Source organism: Chroicocephalus ridibundus, chromosome 10, assembly GCF_963924245.1.
Source record: "Chroicocephalus ridibundus chromosome 10, bChrRid1.1, whole genome shotgun sequence".
Classification (NCBI taxonomy): domain Eukaryota; kingdom Metazoa; phylum Chordata; class Aves; order Charadriiformes; family Laridae; genus Chroicocephalus; species Chroicocephalus ridibundus.
The window spans coordinates 9,898,457-9,925,294 of record NC_086293.1 but is presented as its reverse complement, the minus strand read 5'-3'; the positions used below and the strand labels follow the sequence as shown (position 1 = coordinate 9,925,294).

Here is a 26,838-nt window from a genome sequence, read left to right as displayed (position 1 = left end):
CATCGCAAACCAAAACCCGCGCTGAGCATGGAAATGGTTGCAGTTTGCTCTGAATAAGATCCTGTAACACAAAAATGTCAGGTCCTCTGTGCATACCAGTGAGCCAAATATAGCTGGATTTGCAGAGGAAGAAAACGGCTATTCTTGAAAGTGCATTTTCAGTCTAGCAAGGCCAATTTAATGCAAAGCAAAAAATAGGTTTCACTATACCTAAGTGATGAACACAAAAATATTGACCTGAAGGATTTATTTGTTGTTTTAAATGGTTTAAGCAGGCATGTAATAATAATAAAAGTAGAAACCATCATACTCAGTCAAAGAAATTGCCTTGTGTTTTGTCTTTGAGGCATAAGCTTAGCAGAAGGTTAAAGAAAACAACAGTGAATTCTCGTAGACTGAAGCAAAAATGTTGTGTCTCAAGCGTACCCCGTCAGAAGTGATTTGGGGCATGCTTATACTTCTGCATTTTGAATAATGGCGCTTTTTTTAAAGTCTAAAACAATTCAGCAAAAAAAGCTGGCAAGGGTCCTTCCTCGCCACGCCGCCGAGCTGGGGGGCTCCTGCAGAGCCGGTCGTGTTGTGCCCGTGCAGAACGCGTCTGTCATTCTGTGGGGTGCGGGAGTGTCCAGCGCTGGGGAAGGACCACAGCCACCAACCAGCAGGACATGTCCTGTGGTCCCCCGTCACCTCACCCCACAGTGGCTGAGCTGCCCCAACACCGTATAACCTGGTTGTGGAGGGACGGAGGAGTCCCTTTTCGACAGCGAGCACAAACAGAGCCCTGTGTGGTGCCCAGTACAGAGACGTCACTGGTTCCTGCTCTGCCCTTACTTCCCAGGCAGCTTTAGAAATCTGTGATGTTGTTTATATGGCAGAAGGAAGCTGAGAACTATTGTCAGAGGATCGATACCTTATGACAAATGAAAAGCCTCTCAAAGAGAAAAAGGTTAGTCTGCGACTGCCAAAACAAAGATGCCTACAAGCATATACAAGAGGAGCTGCTCTGATGCATGAGCGAGGAGACAAATTGGAAGAGAAAAGGGAACCTAGGGGAAGAGATCAGAGAGAGATTATTTTTTTACTGTTTTTCCCTCCTGTTAAGGAAGGGGTCTCGCTGGGGAAGTGCTCTGCCCAACATGCCTGAGCGAAGCTTCAGGAGGTGGGAGGCGCAGTCACGAAGCTGGAGCTGCCCTGAAGCCTCCACCCCTAGCACCACCCCGGAGGGCTTGTGGGTGCAGGAGCCAGGTCTTGCCTTTGCCCGTAGCTGTGGCATAGCCACCCCCGCGGTCGGGAGTGACGCCAGGTGAGTGTGATGCCCTGTCCGGACAGGGGACATGAAAAACATAGAAGACTTTTTCCTTCTGCAGTTTGGTGGTGGTGTGGTTTCAGCTGGGATGGAGTTGACTTGCTTAGCAGCTGGTGCTGTGCTGTGTTTTGGATGGGAATAGTGCCAATAGTGCGCTAATGGGTTTGGTTGTTGACAAGCTCTCGAGGCCTTTTCTGTTCCTCACCCCCCCCCCCCCCCCCCCCCCCCCCCCCCCCCCGCCAGCAAGCAGGCTGGGGGGCACAAGGAGTTGGGAGGGGACACAGCCGGGAGAGCTGACCCCAACTGACCAAAGGGATATTCCGTACCATATGACATCATGCTCAGTATATGGGGGAAGAAGGAGGAAGGGGGGGACATTCGGAGTGATGACGTTTGTCTTCCCAAGTAACCGTTCCATGTGATGGAGCCCTGCTTTCCTGGGGATGGCTGAACTCCTGCCTGCAATGGGCAGCAGAGAATTAGTTCCTTTCTTTGCTTTTTCATGACTTTTGCTCTACCTATTAAACTGTCTTTATCTCAACCCACAAGGTTTCTCACTTTTGCTCTTCGGATGCTCTCCCCCATCCCAAACGGGGGGAGCAAGCGAGCGGCTGCATGGCCCTATCCGCTGACTGGGGTTAAACCACGATGGGTGGTTTGACATCATTTCCATCTTAAAACTCTGTCTTTGCTATTGCTAACGTGCCCGACTCTGTATTCTCTCAGCAGCAGAGACTGAAGATCCATGTTTTCTTTTCCAAGCTGAGTAGCGGGGGTGGGAAAGGGGTAGGCAGCAACTGGGAATGTAGTGTTGTCCTACAACCAAGGAGCTGTAGTGGTGCAGAAGACTGTTCCACACGACAGGCTCCCTTCTCTGGCAGGCATCTCCCAGTCAGGTCTGTGTTGATGGGGTCAGCTGCAGCGGGCAGGAGAGCCGTGTTGACCTCTGTAATTGTCAAGGCTTTATGAAGGGTTTTTCAGGTTTAGCACTTTTCAGCTAACGATGTCAGGCGCTTCACCCAGAGATTAGTCAGTCTGTGTTGGCATTTGGCCTTTAAATGGCTGAAGTATCTGTGGTGACAAAACCCAGAGTGGGGGGAATGAGGTGAAACTCCTATTTACAGAGAACGCATTACTCGCTCAGCAATAACTGCTCTTCTTGCACTGCTAATTGCCCATTAAGCGCCATCCATTCAGCCACTAACTGCCTCTGCCAGAGTAGGGAAACCTGAGGTTTAACCTTGCTCATGCCCCTGGGTCATGTGGTTTCGCCGATTAAGTAATGTTCGTGTTGTGTTTATAACAACTGAAAAATAACGTGTGTATGGTAAATTGAGTATCTGGAGCGTACGCAAGATCTTCATTGGACTCACGGTTAGAGAAGAGACATTTATTTAAAAGAATGCAGAGGGAGTAGGAGGACAAAATATGTGATGAACAATACGCTATCATCTTCCTCTTGTTCCCAGCGATTTGCATTTTCAACATCAGAGCAACCTGTAATGTTTAATGGAGATAATTAAATATAATTTGAAGACAAGATAGCTCTTTTTAGTAGTGGAACAGATCCTGCTAACAAACTTAACTAGCAACAATAATTCACCAGTAAGTCGAAGACTAAAATGCGTGTAAAAGCTTAGCACCAGCTTGTGTTAGGTGATGCTAGCAGAAAGGAATGAAAATCAATTAGTTTAGCCAAGGTGCTTAAAACATGATTACTGCTGGAGAGAAAGTCTTGCGAAAACTGATATTAGGTAGTAGTTAAGATTTGTTCTGGTACCTTAATTGGAGGAGCAGGGGAGTTTAAGCAGAAAGATCAAGTGATTTGATTCTCCAGAACTTCAAAATCAATGCAGTTTTAGCGTATTTTATTGACTGGAAGATGAAATCTGTTAATGACTGAAGATAAGAAAGGAAGGTCAGGGCCTCTAGATACCCCTGTTGCTAATTGCTGGGCTGCTGAGCGCTGCGGCCGCCTCGGGCAGAGCCCTGCGCTCCAGCCCCAGCTTCGGCCCAAACCGGGGCCCGAGCAAGGACTTGCTTGGGGAAAAATCACCACATTTTGGGGCTGCGTGCCCAGGCAGCGCCTGCGGGGCACGGGGGGCTGCTGGGTGCCCAACCGTCATCGCGCTGGGGACGGTGATGCGTGAGACAACCTTTATTAAAGTAAGCTTCCCTGTGGGAGCGGGGCTGGCTTGATTTGATTGCAATCATACACAGAAAAAATTCCTCCTTTGGATGCTTTTTTTCTCCCCCGAGGCCTAGGGCTCGCGTTCGCTGACAGAAGGTATAGCTTTTCACAAATTCAGCCTTGTATTTACAAGCTTCCTTGTGGCTTCCTCGTGCAGAGGCAAGGGAACTGCTAGGTGCTCAGCATTTATTTCTTGATGCATAATAAGGGATAGAAGAAAGTAAATAAATCTCAGTTAAGTATAAAAGCATGTATGCTGTGCAACTATGAAGACAGCAATAAAAACTGGGGTTTTTTGTCCTGTCAAAAATATATTTAATAAGCTATAGATGCAGAATAGGGTCTGTGGGCCATTCACGTTTGCCAGGTCATGGATTAGTTAAACGTGAGCTGATTTGGCTTAAAACTCCCATTTTCCTCATCCTGCAATATTCCGGATTGCTTTCTGTATAAGTACCCCAAATGAAACTGCTGATAAGGAACTCTAAATAATTCATAGCGACTTGTAACATTACCTCTGAGCTATGACTCACAAGAGTTAACTTGGAGCTGGTAAGGAGGAATTGTGAGCTGTCGTACCGTGGTACAGGACGTGGTATCACCCCGTTAGACCGTATTGGAAAATGGTTTGGATATTGCTGTAGATTGTAATCGTAGCATCAAACTTGAGACAGAGATTCGGTTTATTCTTACGATAAAATAAATGCAACGTTTGATAATTAAGAGAGGAAGTTCTTTCCTGGTGCTCTGGATTAGCATTGGTATGCATCGATACCTCCTGAAGGTAAAGGGGGATCGTGGAACGACCGGAATTTGGCACATCCTAAAGTGACAGACTTTTTTTTGTAATTCATCCTAAATCATCTTGTATTCTGGGATTACCCATTCCCAATTTAGCATAACAATAAACGCCCATGTGCGCGTCACGGGATTGCGTAAGGCACAAGGCAGGCTGGCTCCAGTTTATGAATTATGATAGATGGAGCAGTTGCCTTGGCAACAGTTTGTTCTAATTGTGATACATTAGTAGCAACAAGAATTGGATGGCTCGAGTCGTTTAGTTAATTAAATGCAAACTTGGACAGCTCTGAAGGAATAATAGGGAAAATTAACACCTACTAGTGCACACCTGTAAAACGTGAACAATTTGTTTGATAAAAAAAATAATCACAAACCGTTTCCGTATTCTTGTCGTATCTTTCCTGGCCTTTTCCTGGCATGTTTTCCTGTGGAACGCGGTATGATTTATTCTGAAGTGCCTGCCGAGGCGGGGTGTGAGGAGGGGTCCGGGAAGCCTGTTGGGATCAGGGCAGCGCTCGACGTTGGCTGGGGAGCGACGGCGCCGGTGGGAAGGGCTGGCATGGACCTTTCCGTGTTCACAGGAGTATGTTCGAGCACGAGAGAAAGCCCAGTCTTGCTTTCAGAAAGGAAGATGCCGGGGTTTGCTGGCAGGATTTCAGGTTGCACCTGGGGGTGAGCTCTCTGGGTTCATCCTTCCTGCAGGCACCATCGGCTTGAGCTGTTGTCAGCAACCAGGCCTGGAGGAAACCTGCGCGGGGCCTTGCCTCCTGCCCACTGCCCGTGGCTCAAACCCTTTTTTTCTTGGTTACAGGTTGGGTTTTTTTGAGGGGGGGAAGAAGGTTTGAGTTGTTTTTTTTTTTTGAGGACGAGAAGGTTTCGGTACATGGCTGCCATTTTTAAAACAATTCACTTGAACCGTTCTGCAGTTGTGGAGGAATGTAGTGCTTTGAGAACCAATATATCAAAACACAATGAAGGCAAAAATATTTTGGTCTCCCTGGGCAATTTTCTGCCCCTGGGGGGGGGTTACACGGCAGGACGGGGGCTTGCGTCCTCGGGAACATCAGAAACATTTCTCCTGGTGGACTGTGGAAATGGAGATGATGTGAAGAAGCCTGTTAGGAGCCTGGCAAAGGCGACAGCCCGGGATCGGCTTCTCGGGCCGCTGTCTGGAGCAGGCTCCTCCTGCCGTGCTTTTCTCTGCCTGTAGATGCTTTTGAGAAATTAGGCTCCATCAAATTAGTCAAGTATCCTCAGGTAACTCATGGAAATTGGATTTTTTTTTTACTTTTTTTCTTTAATGTAAGGAATTATTTTTCTTTATTTTACCAGGGTTTATAATCCTAATGATGGCTGGTCAGGAATGAAGGTTTCGCTGCCATGGCTTATCCTCGCGTGAATCCAACCACTCTTTGCTCTGACTCGCTCTCTGCTTGCTTTTACACTTTAGAGCATAAAATAATTTTCATGCTAATAAATAGATCAGAACCCAGTTAAAGTAAGTGATTGGCTGCAATTGTGGACTGATCTTTATACTTGAATGCAGCCTTTAGATCCCAAATCACATTCAGACCGCGTGGTCACACACACCCTCTATGCAGCACTGCGATAGTGTTGTTAAATAGAAAGGACACTTCCAGCCATAACAAGTTTGTTTCCAAGTAGCAAAAGCAATATGTAAATGCTCTGTTTTAAATAATAATTACATTATCATTTTAAAAGTCTGTGAAAAGCTGGCTTTCTTTATATATATATTTGTCAGGGCTTTTTAATAATTAGTGTTCTACTCTAAAGGGCTTTAAAGAGAAGTAATACGTGTAGGATTAGCCTTTTTATTCCCTGCTCCTCTGCTGGCTCCAGCTTGCATTTTGGATTCCCCTGAAGGTCTCCAAGCAGAATTAGATCTTACTTGGTATGCAAATGTATGGAATATATTCTCAATATTGGCCTAGGTCAAACTTCGCCAACATTGAAAGATTCACATCGGCTTTTCTGGGCTTTATAGCAGGGCCACAGTGATGAAGGAAATGAGATGACCGTAATTAGCACGCGAGCGGGCAGGGCGGTTGGCATAGTTCAGTTCTCTGGTGTGTTAGATGGGCGAGGCTGTTTTTTGGGGGGGATTGGTTTGAGGTTTTGCATGGTGGTTGTGCTCGTGTAGAAGAATACTTGGTTGCTTCAACAACCCTTGTGAAAGCCTTGGGTGGAGACCTCCTTCCCTGTCAGCCAGGTAAAAGGTACAGTAGGGACAAAACAAGGTGTGCATTAAATAGATGCTCCTAGAGATGAATGCCTTGGCAGAGGAGTTAACAATCAAGAGGCCTGTAGAATTATGAAGAAATCAGGTAAATTCTCCAGAAAATGTTAGCAGACCTGGTGATGCAGGTGAAATAACTGTGCTGGGGTTGTGTAGCATGGCACCGTGTTACTTCAGTCTTATTTGGGTGCAACCTTATAGAAACCTCTTTGAGAAAAGAGTATCACCAACGTGTATGTTCAGAATTATGTTGTTATTAAAGATACGGCGTCCAGCTGCGGGGGAGAGTAAGTCTTGCTCTTCTGGGAGGGTCAGAGGATGTTTGTTTGGAGCGGGGGGGGGGTGGCTTGAAGTGGGTTTTTTTGTAAGTCTGGTGTGTTGGTAGATTGAGGAGGTTCAGTTGCTGAAGAGAGTGCTGCAAAGGGAATCTATTAACTGTACTGTTTCAGAAAAAGAGGAATTTTATTTCAGAGAATGCCTTCCAACTGGGTGAAAGTGACTGGATATAAATAAAACATTCATATGGTTGGATTGGGGGAGACAAAATTGAAGGTGAAAGGACAGAAAGAAATGTTGAAGCTTGCTCTGCAAAATGAATCTTCTGCATGGAGCCCTGCTTTTCATTAGGAGCAGAGCATGGGCTGGAATATCTTCTTTTTTGTTCCTTGTTAAGACTCTGAATTGACAGCTCAGGAAAACCTAGCCTCCTCAGAGCAGGGTCGGCACAGGCACCGTGTGCGCGCGTCGTCCCTTCTGCTCCATCCGAACCCCCCGTCAAACCTGGAGAAACACCCTCATGGAGAGCTGCTCCGCGGTGCGGGCAGGGATTGGCCCCTCTTGTAAGGGTGGGTTGGGGCTTGACTTTTTCCTTTTGCAGTATTAGCTTTCTAGGCTACTGCGTGTTATTATAAATCGATAAAAATGCTTATATTTATTTTGAATTATAAATTTAATTTTGCAAGACCTGAATACATTAAATGAAAGGGCTGCTTGCCATCGTAATGTAAGGCTGACTGATTTACTGTGCAATAAAAATAAAGAAAATTGCAAAACCCAAAATGGTTAACAGCATATAGTGGGGAGAAAACCATTAGGGCATTTGCGCCTCTCTTATTTCCAGGCTATGAATAATTTTGGCAATATTTTTCAGCGCTGTCAAGGCAAAGCAGCAGTTTGTATCAGCTGCATTCACAGACGTTTCATTGCCATGACAACCTCGTGCAGATACATGAGCTGCTGTCGATTGTCAAGCCCGTCCTCAGTTGTGACCTGCGGCTTGACAAAGGACCCTACCTGCATAATACGTACCATGTTATCTCATTTGCCCACACAGATAAAAGTATACTAAGTGTAAAGAGCCAACCTGTGAACTAAAGGGAGTTTCAGAAGCTCCTGCTGTCTCTGGATTTCCATCCTGCTTTTCCTTAGAGGATGATTCTTCATGTTTTGAGATGCTTCATACTTTGACTTTCTCATGCAGCTTCCAAAAGGCTCCATGTAGCTCCATGCAAAGGATGCAAGAGAAACGTTTGATCCTTCTGGCATGCGTATCCCAACAAGCTGTTGCAGTGAGGCTGGAATATGTGTACCTTGGCAGGTCTGGTTTCATCCTAAGTACACAAGATCCAGGGGATCTGGGTGATCTCTGGAGCTTTCTAGTCCTTCTGTGCTGCTGAGTGCCAGACGTGCAGCACTGCTGAAGGGCCGTGACTTTCCCAAAGCCCGAAGGCCGTTTCTGGAAGGCAGATGGCCTGTGGGGAGGGGAGGGTAAGCTGTACGCCCAAAAATACAAGATCGCTAATCACTTTTTTGATGCTGTTTGTTGTGTATTTAAGTTGACTGAAGAGAAGGTCAGTAGAAGTTTTGCTGAAGAAATGCGTACTTCAGTGCTGATAAAGTTTGCTCCCAACCGGGAAGATCTGCTTCTAGGTAAACAGAAAGGTTGTTCAGTTACTCTTACACATTTATTTGTGCTTTCTGCATAGAGATAGAGGCGGTGCAGGAAGATGTTCTAAGGAGGCCAGCCAAGTCAGGTAGCTCCCCTGCTGGGGGGGGAATTGGGCATGTTGATGCTCTGATTGCTCTCTTTGTAGGAGAGACCTGCGGCACTCGCATCTCTGTTGCCATCACACGTAACCAACAGTTTGTGTGTTGTTCCTAAGGGCTGTACTATTACCGCCCTTTAGCAATGCTAAAATAGGCATATTTTATTTATATACAGGTGTTGCTCTGCTGATACGGCATCTATGTAACCTTAACCCCGGCCAGTGTCGCATGGACGTAAACATTTTTGCTTCACCCAAGAAAAGTAACATTTAAGAAGACATGAAAATGAGGGTTACTTACTAATTATTATTCTGCAACTTCATTTTTTAGAATTTGAGAAATTGGCACGTGTTATTAGTGTGCTTCAGTGGTTATTTCAGGTGGTTTCTCGTTTCAGCCGTTTTGTGCTCCCCTGTGAATCCAGCCCGACAGGAGAGCTGCAGCTGGTGGGCCGTGCAGTCCTTACAAAATGATGCTCTCAGCGTGATGCTCTCCTTCAGAGGACTTCGCGTAGCCTCAGGCAACTGGTGCTTTGCACATCTGTATTTCTGTTTGTTTGAAGTCTTTGCACTTAGCACACCGTGGTACACAAGCGCCAATTTGTGGTACAGTTTTCTTCAGAGGTTTTTTCTGCATGGATGAGTGTTCGAGCTGCAGTGGTGAACGCTGACTGTGTAGGACCGTCTCCACCGTGGCCACGCTTAGATCTTTTCTCTTAATTTTCTCCAAATTTGGGGAGTTTTTACTCCAGGGAAAGGCATCTCCAGTGTGGGAAGACAGATAAACCTAAACGTTACTTCAGGTTTTCCTGTCATGAGGAATAAATGCCAGCACCTCTTTTGGTCTGACAGAGACCTCTTCTAAGAACATTTAATTTCTTAGGCTGGTGATCAGAGAGGTTTACCTTAATGCTATCAGCATGAGATTAAGCATCTAAAGTTGTTTTTTTAAAAACAAACACCTTTTTTTCTTTTTCTTGAACTAGTCATTAGCACCATTTATCTTGAATGCTGCAAAGTAAAATTCTAGAAAGCTAGGCGGCTTCTCCGAGTGAAAGTTTCTTTAATACAGTTTTATTGTGCATGACAATATATGAGGGCTGTAATATTTTTAGTTCCCCATCTACTTGCCCGTCTGTGTTTACTTATACACACCTTAGGTTGCAGTTTGTTTGTCTTTTTATAATCAATACCTTTCATTGGATATTCACTCTTGCTTATTTCTCCGTCCAACATAAAAGGAGTTGTCTTCGTTTGACCTAAGCTTATTTTCTATTCTAGAACACATTAATAATTTAAGAAAGTTTGTGTGATAGCTTTACCTCATGTTCACTCAGCAACTATTTGGTGAGGAAAAATTGTAAAGTGTGGTAAGGCTGTCTGGTCTCTGTCCTTACAAGCAATATTTGATCCCCAAGAGATTTCTGGGAAGTTCTGGGCTCGCCATGGCCATTTCTGTGATTCTGTGATCCTGCAGCGCTGGCTTCCCTCCGGATTTCCAACGGTTCTCCAACGGCACGCTTTTGAACACTTACACAAATTTTCTTTTGAAAACTGAGGGTAGAAGACAGGGATTTTAGTAATGGCAGGTATTGTATTGCCTGAAAAGAGTCAGTTCATGAGCACACCTTCCCAAATCCCAAAATTCAGGGTGAGGGTTTGAGCATGCCTGGCTCTTGGCATCAGCCCGTGTGTCCTCTTGCCGGGAGCCCTCCCGAGGTGGCCACTCCTCCCGCGGCTCCGGAGCCATACCCGCCGGGAGCCATGCCTGCTGCTGGGACAGTCCCCAGCGCTGGGTGGACGCCAGAGATACAGCCGTGGCAGTCAGCGGATCCTCACTTTATTTTGCTCAAAATCTCAAACCGAGTATTGCAGGGTTGGTGGGTTTTGGGTTTTTTTTTTCTCCTTTTACATTGAATTATTCAGTAGTTGAAGCGAGTAAAATTAAAGATTTCTAGACTAGTGACGTTTGGAATATAAGAAGGATAGCAAAATCTATTTCATTTGAACTCTAATCTCTGGTCATGTATAAAATGAATAAAATGCAATAAGTGTGGAGAAATATGATTTATAACAGCAGCTGAAGTCTGGCACTGAATACCCTAAAATGCCAAGATTGTGTGTCAGTCAATTTAGCAGTGCAGCGGCAAAGGTGAAGAATGAAATGAAGGCTTTCTCCGATGATGTAATCTTTGGAAAAAATGACAGAAGAAGAATTATTTCTAGCTCAAAAAAGCTAAGTGCTTAGCCAGTGAGAGAGGGAAAAGCCATTATTTTAATAATAGAAGTTGGGGATGTACATTACTTCTGTTGCACTTTGTGTTTGTCTCTTTTAGTGATGTGTAACTTATTTTATAGCTATTATAACAAACACCAATGTCAAGCAAGAGATATTAGACAGTTCTGAGGATGGATAATGGGATTTCTTGAGCTGTTCGCCTCTGTCTGTGCTTGAAATACAGCCAAACTCAGCCGTCACTGCAACTTCTTATCACCTGGAGGCCCTTTAGTGACCCACGTGAAATGATTTGGTGGGTCTCAGGACACTCTTCCTGTGGACAGGCGTCCACACTGGATAACTGCACATCAGCTGAGGTCCCCATGGGAGGACTTCATCCATTTCATCGATTCTTGGATGAATCCGTCGATTATGGACATGTAATTAATATAGAAGAAAAATACAAGGAGGGGTATGTGCAGCTGTTTCCCGGCTCTCCATCGCTGGTTCCTGTGTTAACGGGTACAGGACTGGGAGGGCTCGTCCTTGCTGTCACCTGGAGGTGGGTCACAGCCTTGCCCACGTCTTTGGATGCCCACCCACCACCCTCATCACCACCCCAGGGACAGCAAAAAACAGGAGAAGATGAATCCAAAAGGAGACAGAACATCTTACTTGAGAGGTGGAGACGCATGGACCTCGCTTCAAATGCTGCTGTCCTTGCAAGAAGCGTGTTTTGCTGGCACATCCTTCTGTGCCAAATTTCTACTTGGAAGAGAAATCCTCGGAAAGTCAGGGGATGCAGTCACAAATTCGAAATAACTTTAATCTTTTGTTGACTTAAGCCAGGGCCATCACTGTTCATTTCTTGGCTGAACAACTCCCAAATGATTGGAAGTAGTTCATGGGCATCTTTATTGTCTCTGTAACCGATACAGAAAGCAGAGACGGCTCTTTTCTCCAGCGGATGTGGAATCTCTGCTGAATATAGTCTGTATAAACCATCTGACTTGTGGGATTGTCTTTGATAGTGCTTCAATTTCTCCTTTAGCCATTTGATGCCCTTTGAAAGCAGCAACATGCTTTTCCATCACTGCTCTGTCCAATTATCTGAATAATTTAATTTCCTTCTAGATAAGCTGCTAGAGTTTCTCTCAAAGGCTGGAGAGACAAAATTCCTCCTCCTCCTGCATCTGCATCATAACCCTCAGAGCAAGTGCTTTAACATTTGGTAGTTTGAATTATCATACAAGTTATGGATATAATTCATAAATATTTATTTTTTTATGATGTATGCAAATTTCTTGCATAAGGAAGTTCCTATTATAAGGGAACAAGCTGTATAAAATACTTAGCTCAAATAACTAAAATATATTCAAAATACATATATTTACTTCATCTTCACTCTGCACGTTTGCCTGTGAAATGCAAGCTGAAAAGCTGGATGTGTCGGGGGCTCTTAAGACATGAAAATTTAAGTTGGCTTTGGCAGCGTGACATTAGAAGGAACAGTTTTACAGTGCAGGCAGAGGGAATTGGAAATTAGTCCTTTTAGACCTGTTTACTGCTGTACTGTCTGCCTTTGCGTTTGGCCTCTGCAGGTGGTAATCTTTCAGAATACGACCCCAATTTTCCCTTTGGTATGCTAAGCCTCCTGCTGCTAGAAACATATTGGAACATAATTCATCACACCCATTACCTGCATAACTCTGGTGTATAATGTTGTCGTCGCCAAGCTAGTAACCATCAGGAGCAGCGGACGTGACGGCATTTGTGAGCACGTCCGGGGGTTTATCAGCATTATCACAGTCCCACTCTCTCCCGCAGCGTGATACCTGTGCAATGGTGGCTGTCATGTTTTGCCGTATCGTCAGGAGGGAACGAGATCCCATCTGGCATGTTTGTGACAAGGGGGATTTCACGGCTCTGGGCACGTTCTTCTCCCAAACCTCTGTACTTCGTGACGTGACTTAGAGCAACTTTTCAGAACATCAGAGGCTGTTGTCTGGCAGCCAGAAATACCAGATCCGACGTCAAAGCTTGCTTTAGCATTTGCTAACCGTCTGCGGTTCCCTTGGGCAGGGGAGAGCCCCTGTTTCCAAAGCAGCTGTGGTTACTCTGTGGGTCGTCTCTGCTGTTGGCAGCCTGTGGCATCCTGTGAGCCGTGGTGGTGCTTCTTGCGGGCACCCGAGGAGCGGCCATCCTCATCACCATGAGATGGGGCGAGAGCCATCCCTCCTCCACAACAACGTGTGCTGGAGAGGGGACGGAGGGGAGGACGGGGGCGGTGGGTGCACAGGCATGCAGAGTGCAGGCCATGAACACAGACCTTCCCCAGCAGAATAATTAAGATAACAGGGCGGGTGGGTTACACTTCTGTTTAGAAATGCTGTTCATAGCAGCTTGATATGGGTCCCGAGGCGAGGTGGGCTCAAAGCTACGATGGTGACATCTCCAGGAGCATCCAGCTCCTTGACTTGACTTTGATTTTGCCCTCAGCAAGTCAGTCTTTTAGATGCTTCTATTTGAGGCATTCTCATATTGTTGGTATAAAAACTGACCATGCGGCTTCAGCCAGTTGCTGTCACGGAGCGTCACGGCTACGGGGGTGCTTCAGGAAAGCACCCGGCAAAATCTCTGTGTGAGCTGATGAAGCAACGTCCCATGCAAGGACTGACGCCTTTCGGGGGGTCCTGCTCCATTGGGATCATTTCTAAGGGTTCTCCAGGTAACGTAGAAAGATCTTTGGCTTTCTGTGGGTGTTTTTTGAAGCTGGTGCATGTCGGAGAGAAGACCGTACCAGTAGAGTGGGTTGCATTGTGTTGTTGAGGTTAACGGGGGTGCGTGTTTTGCCGCGGGTCGGAAGGGTGTCTGCGGCTGTGAGCTGTGCGGAGCACACAGCAGGGAGGTATGGGCACGTTCCCATCCCTGCCAGCCGTTGTGTCCCCCAGAGAGCGGGGCAGGGACATCTTCGGTCTGCTACCCCTGCCCAGCCCAAGCACCACGCCGTGTGCGGCATTCGCTGCGCCCACGGCAGCAGGCAAACACTGAATTTTGATCCCTCCCAGAACTAGAGCAAAACTGGGCAACAGTGAAGGGTTACCTATAGTCCTCGAGGTCAACATTTAGAGAAGTAATTCTTAGATGGAGTCCCCTGTGTGTTTGCTTGTCCAGGACAACGGAATGTTGTCATTAAATGTAATGCTTCCTGCTAATGGCCACTTTGCTTTTGGTCACCTTTGGAGATGACATTGTGGAAGCTTAGCTGATGAGTCGGTGTTGCATTGTATATAACATGCAAGGCTTGGCTAGTTTTCCTGTAGAGATTAATGACATTTTGGGTTCTGCTTCAGTGGTGGCGATTCTTCAAATCTGAATCTTTTCTCAGCTCCCGCCTTGTTCTCTTGGTAGGAATAACGATTGTCTCCGGTTAAATGCATGAAAGAAACTCACACAGGCACACAATGCTTTTGTGATGATCTGTTAGCTATTACTTCCGTGGTTTATTTGGAACTCTAAGTTTCTGTTTAGTAAGGGTAAACACAGAGATCACATCTAAAAAAAAGCACAGAACAGTCTATGATATTTAGTCATTTTATTATTAGCAAAGAAAAAAAAAAAGCCTTCAAAGGGATATGAACCCGTTGGAAGAAAGGGCTGTCTTCAGCTGCCCTGAGAACAAAATGAATTTAAAGGCAAAACGTTTCTCCCCACCTGTGTGAGAAGGTTTTCTTCTGTGCTTACCGACTTCTCCGCTGTCCCGTTGCTGGTGCAGGGGGGCTGGCAGGGTGCCTGGCTGGGGTCTCGTCTCTGCCGAGCTGCCACCGCAGGGTAAATATTGATTGCTCCTGTGGCTGGGTTTCAGTGCTGTGCTGGTATCAACTCTTGCTTAGCGAGGGCCAGCAGATGGCTGATGACCTCTTGAAAGAGCACGGTGTGATTGTTATTAGTTGGGTGTAAAGGAAAAGTAAATTGGGGAGCCACTTTAGAAACTTTAATCTTTACTTTCATATCTCTGAGGGAACTGTGATGTTACTCTGCGGGTACTTGCTGTTCCTGTGGAATTATTTTTGTTTTTCCATTACACTGAAATATATCCACAAAGTTAACCTGCAGGTTTTTCTGATCTATTGTGAGAATTTCCAAGGACGCTAACTTAATAGACCGGCTCTTTCCACTGATGAAAGCCATCCAGCCTCAGCTCTGCTGCAACCAGCCGGGGAAATGATTCCTGTCAGGCACACAAAGCTCATTGTTGAGCTGTAGAACAAACATGGGCTTTAGCTTGAAAATCAGCTTGGGGAAAAAAAAAAAGAAAAGGAAATATCATGGGGCTGCACATGTGCCCCAGAGCCTGCGTGTCCCACATGCCACGCGTGCCCCCGTGTGCTGGGGATGTGCAGCCTGGCCGCTCAGACAGGGGTGCCATGAGCAACGCGTGTTTGATCACCCCCCGAGCGCTGCCAAACATCCAACCATCCACAGGAAATTTTCTGAAACTAAAATCCCATCATTTTCTTCAGTGTCACCTTTCGTATAATTACTAAGCACGGAATTTATAATTAAATGGTATGACTGATTCTGTGACATTCCCATAGACACTTCACAAAGGCTATTTGCGTGCCTTGCTATTTTGTACAGTAATAACTGCAATCAGCATAACTACTATGATTTGTTTATCAAACGTCCCTTGGGTAGCATCCGTTGTCATTTGTAAAACTTAGTGAGCATCACAATTTACATACCATTGCCTGTCTCGCCTTGCTGTTGAGTTGTGCTTCTGAAGCACCGCTGATGCTCCGCTCTGCGGAGGAACGCGGTTGTCTTCCGCATGCTGTGAAAAGTGCACACCCAAGGGTACAACCTCACAAAGAGGCAAAATTCGGTAAAAATCTTTCAAAGAAAGTAGGCATCATATCTTCACAAGAGGGATCAAAGGGTATACTTATTGAGCAAGGGAATTAACAGGTTGAAAAGTGAGGAGAAAAGAGCGTATTAAATAGTCATCCATTCCTACCCTTGAATAAAGAGAGTCCCGAGGGAAAAGCAGGTGTGATCGTGTAGCTGATGGCTGTGGCGTCGTGCCGGGGTTGACATTACGGCACTTGACTGCTTGATGCTGCAACCTTCAGTGTTTTGTTTGTCGCAAGTGTAGAGTGTGTGTTGGCATGAACATGTATCTTTTGCCTATAAAATATTCAAATGCTATAAAAGTATGATGAACTAGTGATATAGTGTGGATTATATTAATACCATTAGGAGCAGTAGGTTGGCGCAGCAGATAAGCGGTGTAGTCACTGTCTCGCATCTATTAAGTGACCTCCTGCAACTGGAAATCCCCATTTTCTGGATGGTTTGCCAGATGTTTGCTCCTTTTGTCCAAAATGCTGGAGCCCGGTGTCCACAGAGGTTTTTTGTGTTTTGTTTTATTTTCCAAAATAACGTTAGCTTAAAAGAAAAGGGAAAATGCTCTCCCTAAGCACTGCTAAAACCTGATCTAGGAAGAGAGTTTTGTTGTGGGTTTGTTTTTTTTTTTCCCCCCAAACTGCTCTATTCTCCAAAGGGCACGGCTAAATGACAGCTTGAGCAGATTATGATGCTTAAAAGGATGGGGATGGAGGCAGGGGTCCTGGAAGTCGTCAGCAGATAAGCTTCAGGGCGGCATGGTATTATCTGCAGTTGAACTGGTCCCAACCAAGTGAAGAAATCCAGTGTATGTCTGTATCCGCGGGAGCCGGTGGCGGGAACCCGGGATGTGCACGGGCTGCTGGAAAGCCTCAGTGGGGCATGAAAAGAGGATTACTGAGCCAGGGCGGTAAAGAGAGCTGACAGGACTGCTTCAGACATAATATTTTATATTTCTCAGACAACAGAAGTGTACAATCCTTGTGGAAAGACATGGTTGCCCCGGTAAAGTTGCCGTTGCCTGAAACTTCCATAAATCAAGCTGTCTAAGGAAATGAGAACGGCGTTTGCTTTTACAGCTGGGTTGAGGCTGGTTTGTTTTTTTTTTCCAGTTGGGTGCTTTGTTTTTTTCAGTTAGGGGTGCTTTGTGACTGGAGATTTTTGTACAGTGGCATCTGCCCTGGGTCCTGGCCGGAGGTCACCGTAATAACGGCTGGTGTTGCTCTATGAGAAACGGGATGTAGCCCCTTGCAGCAGTTTGGGTAACGAATGGCCAACGCCTTTGCTGGAGGGAGAAGGGCAACGGTTCTTCCTAAGTGAAGCTCATTTGAAGTCAAAGTACCAGAAGCACAGGTTTCACTGGAAAACAGATATTCTCCTTTTTTTATTCGCCTTTAAAATGATGTGGTAACTTCAGTGAGGGGGAACATTAGACACTAAAATGCCTGAGAACACATTTATATTCACGTCTTTTTACTTCCCATATTTTTGCAAACGTATAATGCAGCGGGAGCTAATTTTAATTTTTATTAAAAAAATGTTTCTCATTCTTATATTTGCACAACGTAATGCGGAGAATGAGATGAAATCTTCAGATGACCTGGAAGTCTTCTGGGAGATTTATAAACTGTCTACTTCATATGTAAGAACATTTGTTTTAATTCCCATATAAAAGTGAGATAAATTGGTTTGTGATAACACGAGTCCAAAAATATCTCAAGTTACCACTTTATTTCCATATTACAAAATAACACAATTCACTGCATAATTAGAAAGCTGAATTAGATAAAAGGAGCAGTTGCTCCTGATTAGACTGTGAATGCAAAGCATTAGCCTACAAAAAAGTATTTCTGACTCCTAAAGAGACTTTTCTAAGATCTGCAGCTATAAGTTCTGTTATTATGGCCCAGCAGTTGGAAATCTATCCACTGGGTTAGCAAAGGCCAGAAGTCTTGATCCTGCAGCGCTTTACTTCTGAGAGTAATCCTAGCTCATGCAAAATCGTCCATCGATATCATTTGTTCTATAAGAATTGCTGGTTATTAGATGTGTGTATTCAAGACCAGTGAAATTTTCTCTCAAGGTTTTGAAGGTAATTTTCATCATTTGCATGAATAAAGCAAGAATCTGGAAAACACAGAAATCTAAAATTCAAATGGAAATCCTTTATGTAAAATAAATGATAAAATCTAGGTGCCTTTGCATGTGAATGATATCCTTAGGGTTGAGTTTTCTCCAGTGCACTGCTTCAAAGTCTGATGCATTTGTAACAGCAGTGTGTTAAGTTTAATATTAAGTTAAAATTTGACAAAATTCAGAGTCTACTTGAGAGAGAGAGGAGGGAGATGTGAGTGAGGACGACCCTCCAGAATGACTTGGTCCTTATGTCGTAGCAAATGTGGCTCCCAACCCTCCATGGGACTGGGCTTGCAGACACCAACGCGGCATTGATTTTAGGAAGCTTTGATTTCCACTGGCAATACTTAGCTCAATCCCAGTTCTCATTCATGTCGAGTTAGAGCATCTGTCACTAAATCTGCATCTTAATTTCTTAATTTGATCTCAGGTTTGGAAACTACCAGGTTTCACCAGCCAGCTGTAAAAGGCATGCATGAATTATTAGACTCCCATTGTCGGTTAAATCTTATCCTTTGTATTTTAAGTCACCCATTTGCATTCATCTAAAATGCTTTCCAAGAGTTTATCAGAAGAAGTGAAATAAGAAATGAAATAGCTTCATGTAAACTGCATTTTTATGTTTGACTGGTAAAACCACATAGCAGAGATAAAATACGTAAAACTAAGGCTCTGCATAATAAGCATATCTATTAGTTTTCCTTATCTTTATAAAGCTCCCATTTGTCATGAGAAGCATTGTGTGTCACTCATCTTGCCTTGTTCTACAAAAGCTCTTTTTTCCCTTTCCTTTTATCTCCCATCGGAATTTGCAAGGTAGGAAACTTTGCTGGCGTGGTGCTGCAGAAGACCCCCTTCACGAAAGAACTGTTTAACCTTCAACCCCTTAATAGCAGAAGGAAATAGAAATTAATAGGGGTGGACCTGCTGGAAAGCAACTCTGAAGAAAAGGATCTGGGGGTCTTGGTAGACAGTAAACTATCCGTGAGCAAGCCATGTGCCCTTGTTGCCAAGAAGGCCAACAGAATTCTGGGCTGCATAGGGAAGAGTGTGGCCAGCAGGTCAAGGGAGGTCATTCTCCCCCTCTGCTCTGCACTGGAATACTGCGTCCAGTTCTGGGCTCCCCAGTTCAAGAGAGACAGGGAACTACTGGAGAGAGTCCAGCGTAGGGCAAGAAAGATGATGGAGGGATTGGAGCATCTCCCTTATGAGGAAAGGCTGAGAGAGCTGGGACTCTTTAGCCTGGAGAACAGAAGGCTGAGGGGAGACCTTATTAATGTTTACAAGTATCTAAAGGGTGGGTCTAAGGAGGATGGAGCCAGACTCTTTTCAGTGGTTCCCAGTGACAGGACAAGGGGCAATGGGCACAAGCCGGAGCATAGGAAGTTCCGATCAAATATGAGAAAAAACTTCTTTACGGTGAGGGTGACAGAGCACTGGAACAGGCTGCCCAGGGAGGGTGTGGAGTCCCCTTCTCTGGAGACTTTCAAGACCCGCCTGGATGCAGTCCTGAGTGATGTGCTCTGGGCAATCCTGCTTCAGCAGGGGAGTTGGACTAGATGATCTCTAGAGGTCCCTTCCAACTCTGAAAATTCCGTGGTTCCATGATTGATGTCTCTGATCTGCACTTGTTCTTACCTTCTCTTCCTGAACAGAAACGTTAGTATTGCATACGCAACTCATCAGCTGCTCCAGCAGTCAGAGAATGCCACGCGTAGGTAACAAATACTTCTACTGAGGCTCCTTTTGAAAACTTCTTGCTTTTGAAAACTCAAAATGCATCTTTCCTTCTGCTTTTCTAGGATTTTTTTTGTTGCTGTCACACACACCGTGTCTATGACTATGTGCCTGAGTGTGGTGATGAAAAGTTATTTTGCTTAACTGACAAGTTCATCAAAATTCCTATGGGGGGTTGTTGTTTTCCATGCTGAAGAAGACGTGGGATTGGGTGGAGAAAATCTGTACTCAAACATAAATATTCTATTTATGTCCGTGGAACATAAACAACTAATTATGTGTGTGATACTGGCACTGCTGTGCCATTAGCTTTTTTTTTTTTTCCCTTTTTTTCTTTTTTATTAATTTTTTGCCCTGTGGCCCAAATTGCTGCTTGCTGTGTGAAGGTTTTTATGTTCGCTAGGAAAGAGAATCAAGAGTTAGTTGCAAAACATCACCATGCATTTTTCACCGTATGGCTACTTGAACAGACTTTCTGTGAGTCGAAGTCGTTTGAGCTAACTGCTGAACAAAGCACGGCTTTGAAGTACCGATGATACGTCTTCTGCATTTGTGACAGAGCTCTTCTCTGACGTGGACCTTTTCTAACCTTGAGGAAACGTAGATCTCACTCAGTAATACTGCTGAGTAGGTGTTCGCTGCCTGTCAGGTTTAGTTGCATATCTTTTGTATAGAAACAGAGGTAATTATTAAACATGTTTTACAGAGCCGCATCCTTTTCAGACCGAACCAGGACGACTGCAGACATTATTTAAGGAAGCCTTTTTCCCAAGTATTAGCAGAGAGATGTGTGGTCTGAATACAGAGCTGGCAACCAGACGGTCCCTCGGTGTGGTGTCGTTTGTCAGGTGTGCAGTCCACAGCATCCTCCTGGCCTTCAGGGGTGTTGGTGCCTGCAGCTCCTATAACAATTGAAGCAGCTTTTTATAAAATAGAAGTAATAATTACCTAACTTAGCAAGGATAAAAGCTGGTAGTAAGTTACAAACACATTGAAGAAAAGGAGGGTATCTTCTTGTTTATCCTTCAGCCCTTAAGCGTTATATTTTATATATTTGCTTCTAGCTATTAAATTTGTTTAATAAATATTTAAGTCTGTGTTATTTATATCAATGCAAAGTACTTGACCCTGATTGAGCTGCAGATGATTTATGTGAACATAACTGAAAGGAGGATCAGCTCCAAGGAAGCAAATGCATTGTGAACTGTCTTCTCTTTTAAATGTTCTTATGAGACAAATAGACATAGTGCTTATGTACAGAGAAATAAAGGTATAGATTATTTCTCTGTAGTGTAACGACATTTAACTGCAAGGTATAAGGTGAGGAATAACCAGCCACGTAGCAACTGCAGCGAAGAGCAGCAGGCAACAACGCTACCTGAGTGCGAAAAACAAACGTCGTGTTTCACAGCGGTGCTGTAAGATAAATTCAGAAAATAATCCTCCAGCGAGGAGGCTTCAGTAGAGCAGCAGACTGGGGCTGGAGCCAATGGCAATGTGCAGGTTAGGGGGAGACAGAAGGGCCTGAGGTCTTCCCCGTGCTTGAAGTTGGGAGAAATTACCCCATTATCTGGCAAAGACCAAGGGGCAGCTGAAACTTCAAAAGGCAATAACTATTTAAATACATAAAAGAAGATAGCAGAGGGTGTGGTGGCCGCCTGCTCTCCGTGCCACCAGGAGAGGACAATCAGCAGCTTCACTCAGGTGCAGACCGAACGTTTTGGGGACCTGAGCGCTCTGCCAGAGCTTGGTGAGCAGGCTGTGAAACCTCCCGCTGAGGGTGGGTTTAGGACGAGGGTCGGCAGGGTGATCTGTCGGGAGTAGTTCTGGTGTGAATGGCGGCTCCTCAGGCAGGGTTTAGGTGAGGCGACCCCTTGGGCTCCCTCCCAGCCTTGAATGGTGTAACTTGGCCCAGCGTATCTCTTCACCAGACGAGGTGGGTTATGTCCCACTGTTGTTGATTTGGCAACATTTCTGACATCATCAGTGTCATTTCCTTCTGATAATGAGTAAACAGAAACTGAGAAAGCACTTTAGTTTCTGCTTGTGTGCATCTGTATGGAGACTCATCCGTGCACAGCACGTTTTTTATGCTTTCTGTAAGGTATTTTATTGCTTCCAGTGGTGGTCTTAATCACTATAATAGCAGCTGTTATGTAGCTATAACTAGCAAGGCTGGAGACATTCATATTTTTCTAAATATGGGAATTTGGAAATACCTGGGCAGTCAGCATTTTACTCTGCCATTGTGTTTATTCATGGAGTTTTTCCATCAGAAGTTCAGGCTGATTAGCACTGAATAGGAAGAGAAGAGGAAATAGTGTTCTGAAGAAATCACCCTCAATGTGTAATGATTTTCCCATCTATATGGATTTACTGTATATTTAATTTTTGAAGAGGATCCACAGAGACTTTGCTCCCTCTTCAGCTCCCTCACACCTGTATTGTGCCATCTCCGGGCCTTTTAACTGTGCCTAATCCTCTTAAGTCGCAAGAATTGTTCTAGTTTATCTATTAAGTGTGTCCTCTGAAAAGATAATTTAAAAAAAAAAAAAAAAAGGCTTTTCTCCCCCTGTGTATTTGCAGAGTACCAAAGAAACCTTGTGGTTTCTTTGAATACTCATCTTGTGGCAGCACCCAGTCTCTGATTGCATATATGCTATTTTTTGATAATAAACATAGCTGAATGTCATGAGCACACAAATCATTTCAATGAATTGTAGAGAAACAAGGTATAGTAAAAACAAAAAAATCCCACCTTCCTCAAATTTTTTTAAAAAGTAAGATTTTTTTTTTTTTTACTAATCTGTATTATTATAGTGCCTCAATTTAAATTGATACCAGTGTTGCTTCAGTCCAAATCTGATCTTCACTCTTTAAATAAACAAATGGAAGCTATACCATAAGGATATAGTAGAAGTTATATCATTAAGGACACTCAAAGCCTTCAAAGAGGCTGTAGGTACATCAGGTAGCTGCTGTGGGTTGGACCTCACGGTGGTTTGCAGTGCGCAAAGGTCTCAGCTCACAAATCTTCAGTTGCAAACTGATTAAAAATTGCTTTTAAATGGTTACTTAATGTTTGAAATACTACACCCTTCTTCCTAGTCATCTTATTTGTAATAGTGTCTCATGTGTTGTGTCTCCTAGCTCTACATACAAACTACCACACTTACAATATCCATGAACTTAAGTGCTTCAGTGGCCCTGGGGATGCTTTACATGCCGAAGGTGTACATCATCATCTTCCACCCTGAGCTAAACGTCCAGAAACGGAAACGCAGCTTCAAGGCTGTGGTGACAGCAGCGACCATGTCGTCACGGCTCTCGCACAAACCCAGCGACCGGCCCAATGGCGAAGCCAAAACGGAGCTGTGTGAGAACGTAGACCCAAACAGTAAGTACTGCCCACCTTCTGTTGGATGGCTGGCTGGGGGGGTTCGCAGGCTTTGACCAATATTTGAATTTTAAGGTCTTTGTATTATTTGGTCTTCTCAGTTAAAGATTTTTGGTCCCTCTCGTTTTTTAAATTCTCTGTTTCCTCCTCGCTTTTTTGCCTTGTGCCGGTTGGCAGCAACTCCTCACAAGACGTTTGGTAGCTGTGAGTAACTCCTCCTCCTTTCCCTCCTCTGTGAGTGGGAGATCAGCAGCATCCTTGAGCTTGTGTCCATCCAGATCCTTCTGCCTGTGTCCAACTCCAGCCTCCCTAACCCTGGCAGGTACAGTTTCCAGGACGAAAGGAGGGACAAGGACCAAACTCATTGATAACTCCGTTAACCTGAGTTACCGTTTTGTTTCTTGCAAAGTTTCTTTACAAAAATCTCACAATCCTTGAAGATTCCCATTTAAGGATTTTATCCGGTCCTATAAAAGTGAATGCAAATCTCGCCACTGATTTAAAAGGAAAAAAGATCGAAAAGATGCTTCCAGTTTCCTTAATGTGCATAGCATGGTATATTGTAGCACAAAATTACATACTGAGGCCATCAAATTTGATTTGCATTTGAATCTGGAAGGAGTTGAGGAAGGAGACAGCTGCACAACTTTATAGCATATTGGAAAGGTTTAGACATGTCTGCAGTTTTTATGAAAAACAGATCTGAATGTGGAGAAATGCCCTTTCCTTGCCCATGATCTGTTCATCCATTTGCTGCTGAAATCCCTGCCACTTCTTGTCTATTAACCGCTGCCTGAATATCTGCCTCAAAGCAGAAACTCTGCTGTCAAAGCAAAGTGGAAACAGCCAGCAAATTATTGACACAGCACTTTTCCTCCCTTTATTCACCTCTCGAGTGTTTTTCTCTGATGTCTTATCATGCAGGTATACAAAATATATTCCAACTGGAAAAACAAAATTTGTCTTTAGAAAACGAACTAGCTGAACTAGCTGAACTGTGATTCCGACATGAGGCAGTAAGGAAACGCGTCTCATAAATTAAGGGCCGTATTATGCCTCCTCCCATCATACTGAATAGAGCCCTCATTGCAAGAGGAAATAAATATATTTCCCGCGTTAGGGTATTACCCAGCAAGAGTGAGAGCCGCAGAGTACTCTGCCAAGTCAAATTTCTGGCACTGGTGAAGGAGCCCCTTCCACTGGCCCCGGTCCCCCCATCTCCTCGTTGTGGGGCTGCTGCTGCTGAGGTCCATCCCCCCGACCGCTCCTCCAGGTGCTCGGGCAGCACCGCCCCAGAGACAGCCCTTCGGAACAAGGCTTTGAGGATGGAGGGAGAGAAAGGAGGAGGAGGATGGAAGGGGAGGAGGGAAGGGGATTTAGAACGTGTGTGTTGCTGAACTGCATTCACTAATCGCTGTTCTGGTCAAGTGGGTTGGATGGAGTTAGCTTCTCCAGAAAAATCAAAATCTAAACATTTCTAGTCAAAGGACTTGAACAACAAGAAAAATAGAAAAGTTCTGATGATGACATGTTCAATGCAGAAGCAGAGGTAGACCCCCGTGGGAACTACAGCTTGGGGCTTTCCGACTCTGGGCTTCCCCTCCTGGTCTCATTCTCCTGTGCTGCATCTTATTGCTGTTTTCCGACTTCTGAGAATATTCCCCCCCTGCCAAAGAACAGTCAGATTTTTCCCTGGGAGGGAGATACGTTTATTAAAAAGAAATATTGCTCACTTAACCCACTGTATTCCTGGTAAAATACATTATTTTCACCCAGGACTATATACTAGAATATGTTTTTAAGAGGCAGGAGAAGTAAGGGACAGAATCCCTGTACTTGCCGAGATCTACCAGTTTCTGCCTTAAGCACCCAGTGGTCAGTCCCGGTTTTGTTAACACTGATTTAAAGCTGGGGTAACATCCCCTGGCAGCGAAACCCGCACAACTTCGGAATTAGTGTGCGCCAAGGAAGACTGCTTTCCCTGAACTCATCTGCTTACACATAGGATTCTAAAGCATATAAATTTGTTTGTTCAACCTAACCAGTCAGGAAATGTGCGATAGTATTAATTTATGTCTTTCTCCAAGTACTGGGCTTTTACATTTTTTATGGTTTGGAAAATAAATTTTCTTTTAAATCTTTCAATTATTTTCATGTATAGTACCATCTGTTCACATGATCAGCTGCACCTACTAGCACTATTTCATTCCCTGGATATGTGTGTGAATAAAAATTATTAGAAAGTCAAATGAAATAAATTACTGCTGTACTTAAAGTGTTTGGGTACATTTAGTCCCAGTGTAGGCTACTACTGCAGTTAACGGGAGCTCTCCTGTAGTACTCAGTAGGTTGTCAGTCCACCCCCTAATAAGGCAACATGTATGTCTACACAAGTAATTCACTGAATACCTGAATTGAGTCTCTTTTTAAAAGATGTGAATATTTTGTTTAATAAAACGCTTGCAGTTCCGCTTTTAGGTGGAAAAATTGAAAATAGTAACGAGCTCCAAAAAAAAGCAGTTGTCATCCAAGCAAAACTCTTCACGTTTTCACCGAAATTTTGAAAATAGTCTCTGTAACTAAGAAAGGGTTTGATGTTTTCATAGCAATTTAAGTGAGGAGCACAGGGGTGGGAAGTCCTGGTTGTTTGTTCTGCTCCAGGCTCCTTTGAGACTGTGTGCTTTGACAGTCTTTGAGCTGTGCAAAGCTAGCTTAGATGCGGATCTGGCTTCGCTACCAAGGGTTTTCTTGTAAGCGCAAAAGTACAGTTGGGTTTCCCAGTTTGATTTTCTGTTGTATTTCCTGGGTCTGCTGCTGTTCACGGCTCGCTCAGGTGCTGGAGACCGGGGTTGCCATTTCTATTGAAAATACGCAAATATTTCCTATCTCTTAAGAACCGATTAACACTGAGCCAGACACGTGGGATTCAGGTACCTCCAAACATTGGGGAGTTTGGTGACTATGCCCAAATTTATGGCCTGTCCTGCGTATATGCCAGAGCCAAAACCTAAAGCAAAATGTGGATCGTTTTAGAGAAAAATAGCCTTGAAAAAAAACCTCCGTGATGTAGTAAACTTTAAAAGAATGCCTAATGAACTGGAGATGGGCATGTAAAACTGGAAGGCCTATAGATACCTGAGTGGCTTCCTTAGAGCAGGTGGTCCTCAGCAGCGGCGCTGAGCATCATGTGGAAGCGCTGCACATGACTCTTGGGTGATCCGCAGGAATCCGAGCTCGGAAAAAATGTGCAGAGCACTCAGGAGGGCTGGGCTCCAGTGCTGACGTTTAAGTGTGAGTATAAAAGAAGAAACTGCACTAACGTGGGAGGAAAGTCACGTGAAATGCAGTGACCATGTATCCCACCCACCAGGAGGAACAGCGGCTCACTGTGCTGCAGCTTTTTATTTAGGATATATGGGAAGCAAGAAATTTCACCAGTTGAGCTCCCCATGTCCTGGGAGGGCTTTTGTGCTGAATGGGATATATTGAGGCCAAGCTTTTTAGTTTAAAACTGCGTTACTTATGAAAACTCTCTCAATCATTCCAGCTCGCCATCTGGCATGTACATGCTTTTGCTCATCCAACGGCTTTTTCCTGCTAATACATGTGTTTGCAGCAGATTCAGAGGAGCAGAATTTGGTGCACAGCAGCTTCCATCTGTGTAACGAGTTCATTCTGCTCTCCTGTGTCTTTGGTCGAATTTCACGCTGCTTGAGAAGACACTTCTCATCAAGCCTGAGGCTGAACACATAGTGAGTGTTTCTGCCTGGTTTTCTGCTTGTGTTTCCGCTGCAAGAGCAGAGTGTCAGACTAGGAGAGAAACATTTGAACCTCCAACCCATACT

General features: G+C 44.6%; 1 protein-coding gene across 3 annotated transcripts in view; it reads left to right on the top strand.

Annotated features, from left to right (window-relative positions):
* Nucleotides 1-26,838, top strand: part of GRM7 (glutamate metabotropic receptor 7) — a 304,853-nt gene that overhangs the window by 247,156 nt on the left and 30,859 nt on the right. For 2 of the 3 annotated variants that reach the window (XM_063347611.1, XM_063347610.1), the window contains exon 9: nucleotides 22,747-22,993. In XM_063347611.1, the coding sequence (XP_063203681.1) occupies nucleotides 22,747-22,993 (247 nt within the window). Of the gene's footprint in view, nucleotides 1-22,722; nucleotides 22,994-26,838 lie in introns of those variants that run through there. The other variant, XM_063347612.1, reaches the window with a different exon arrangement.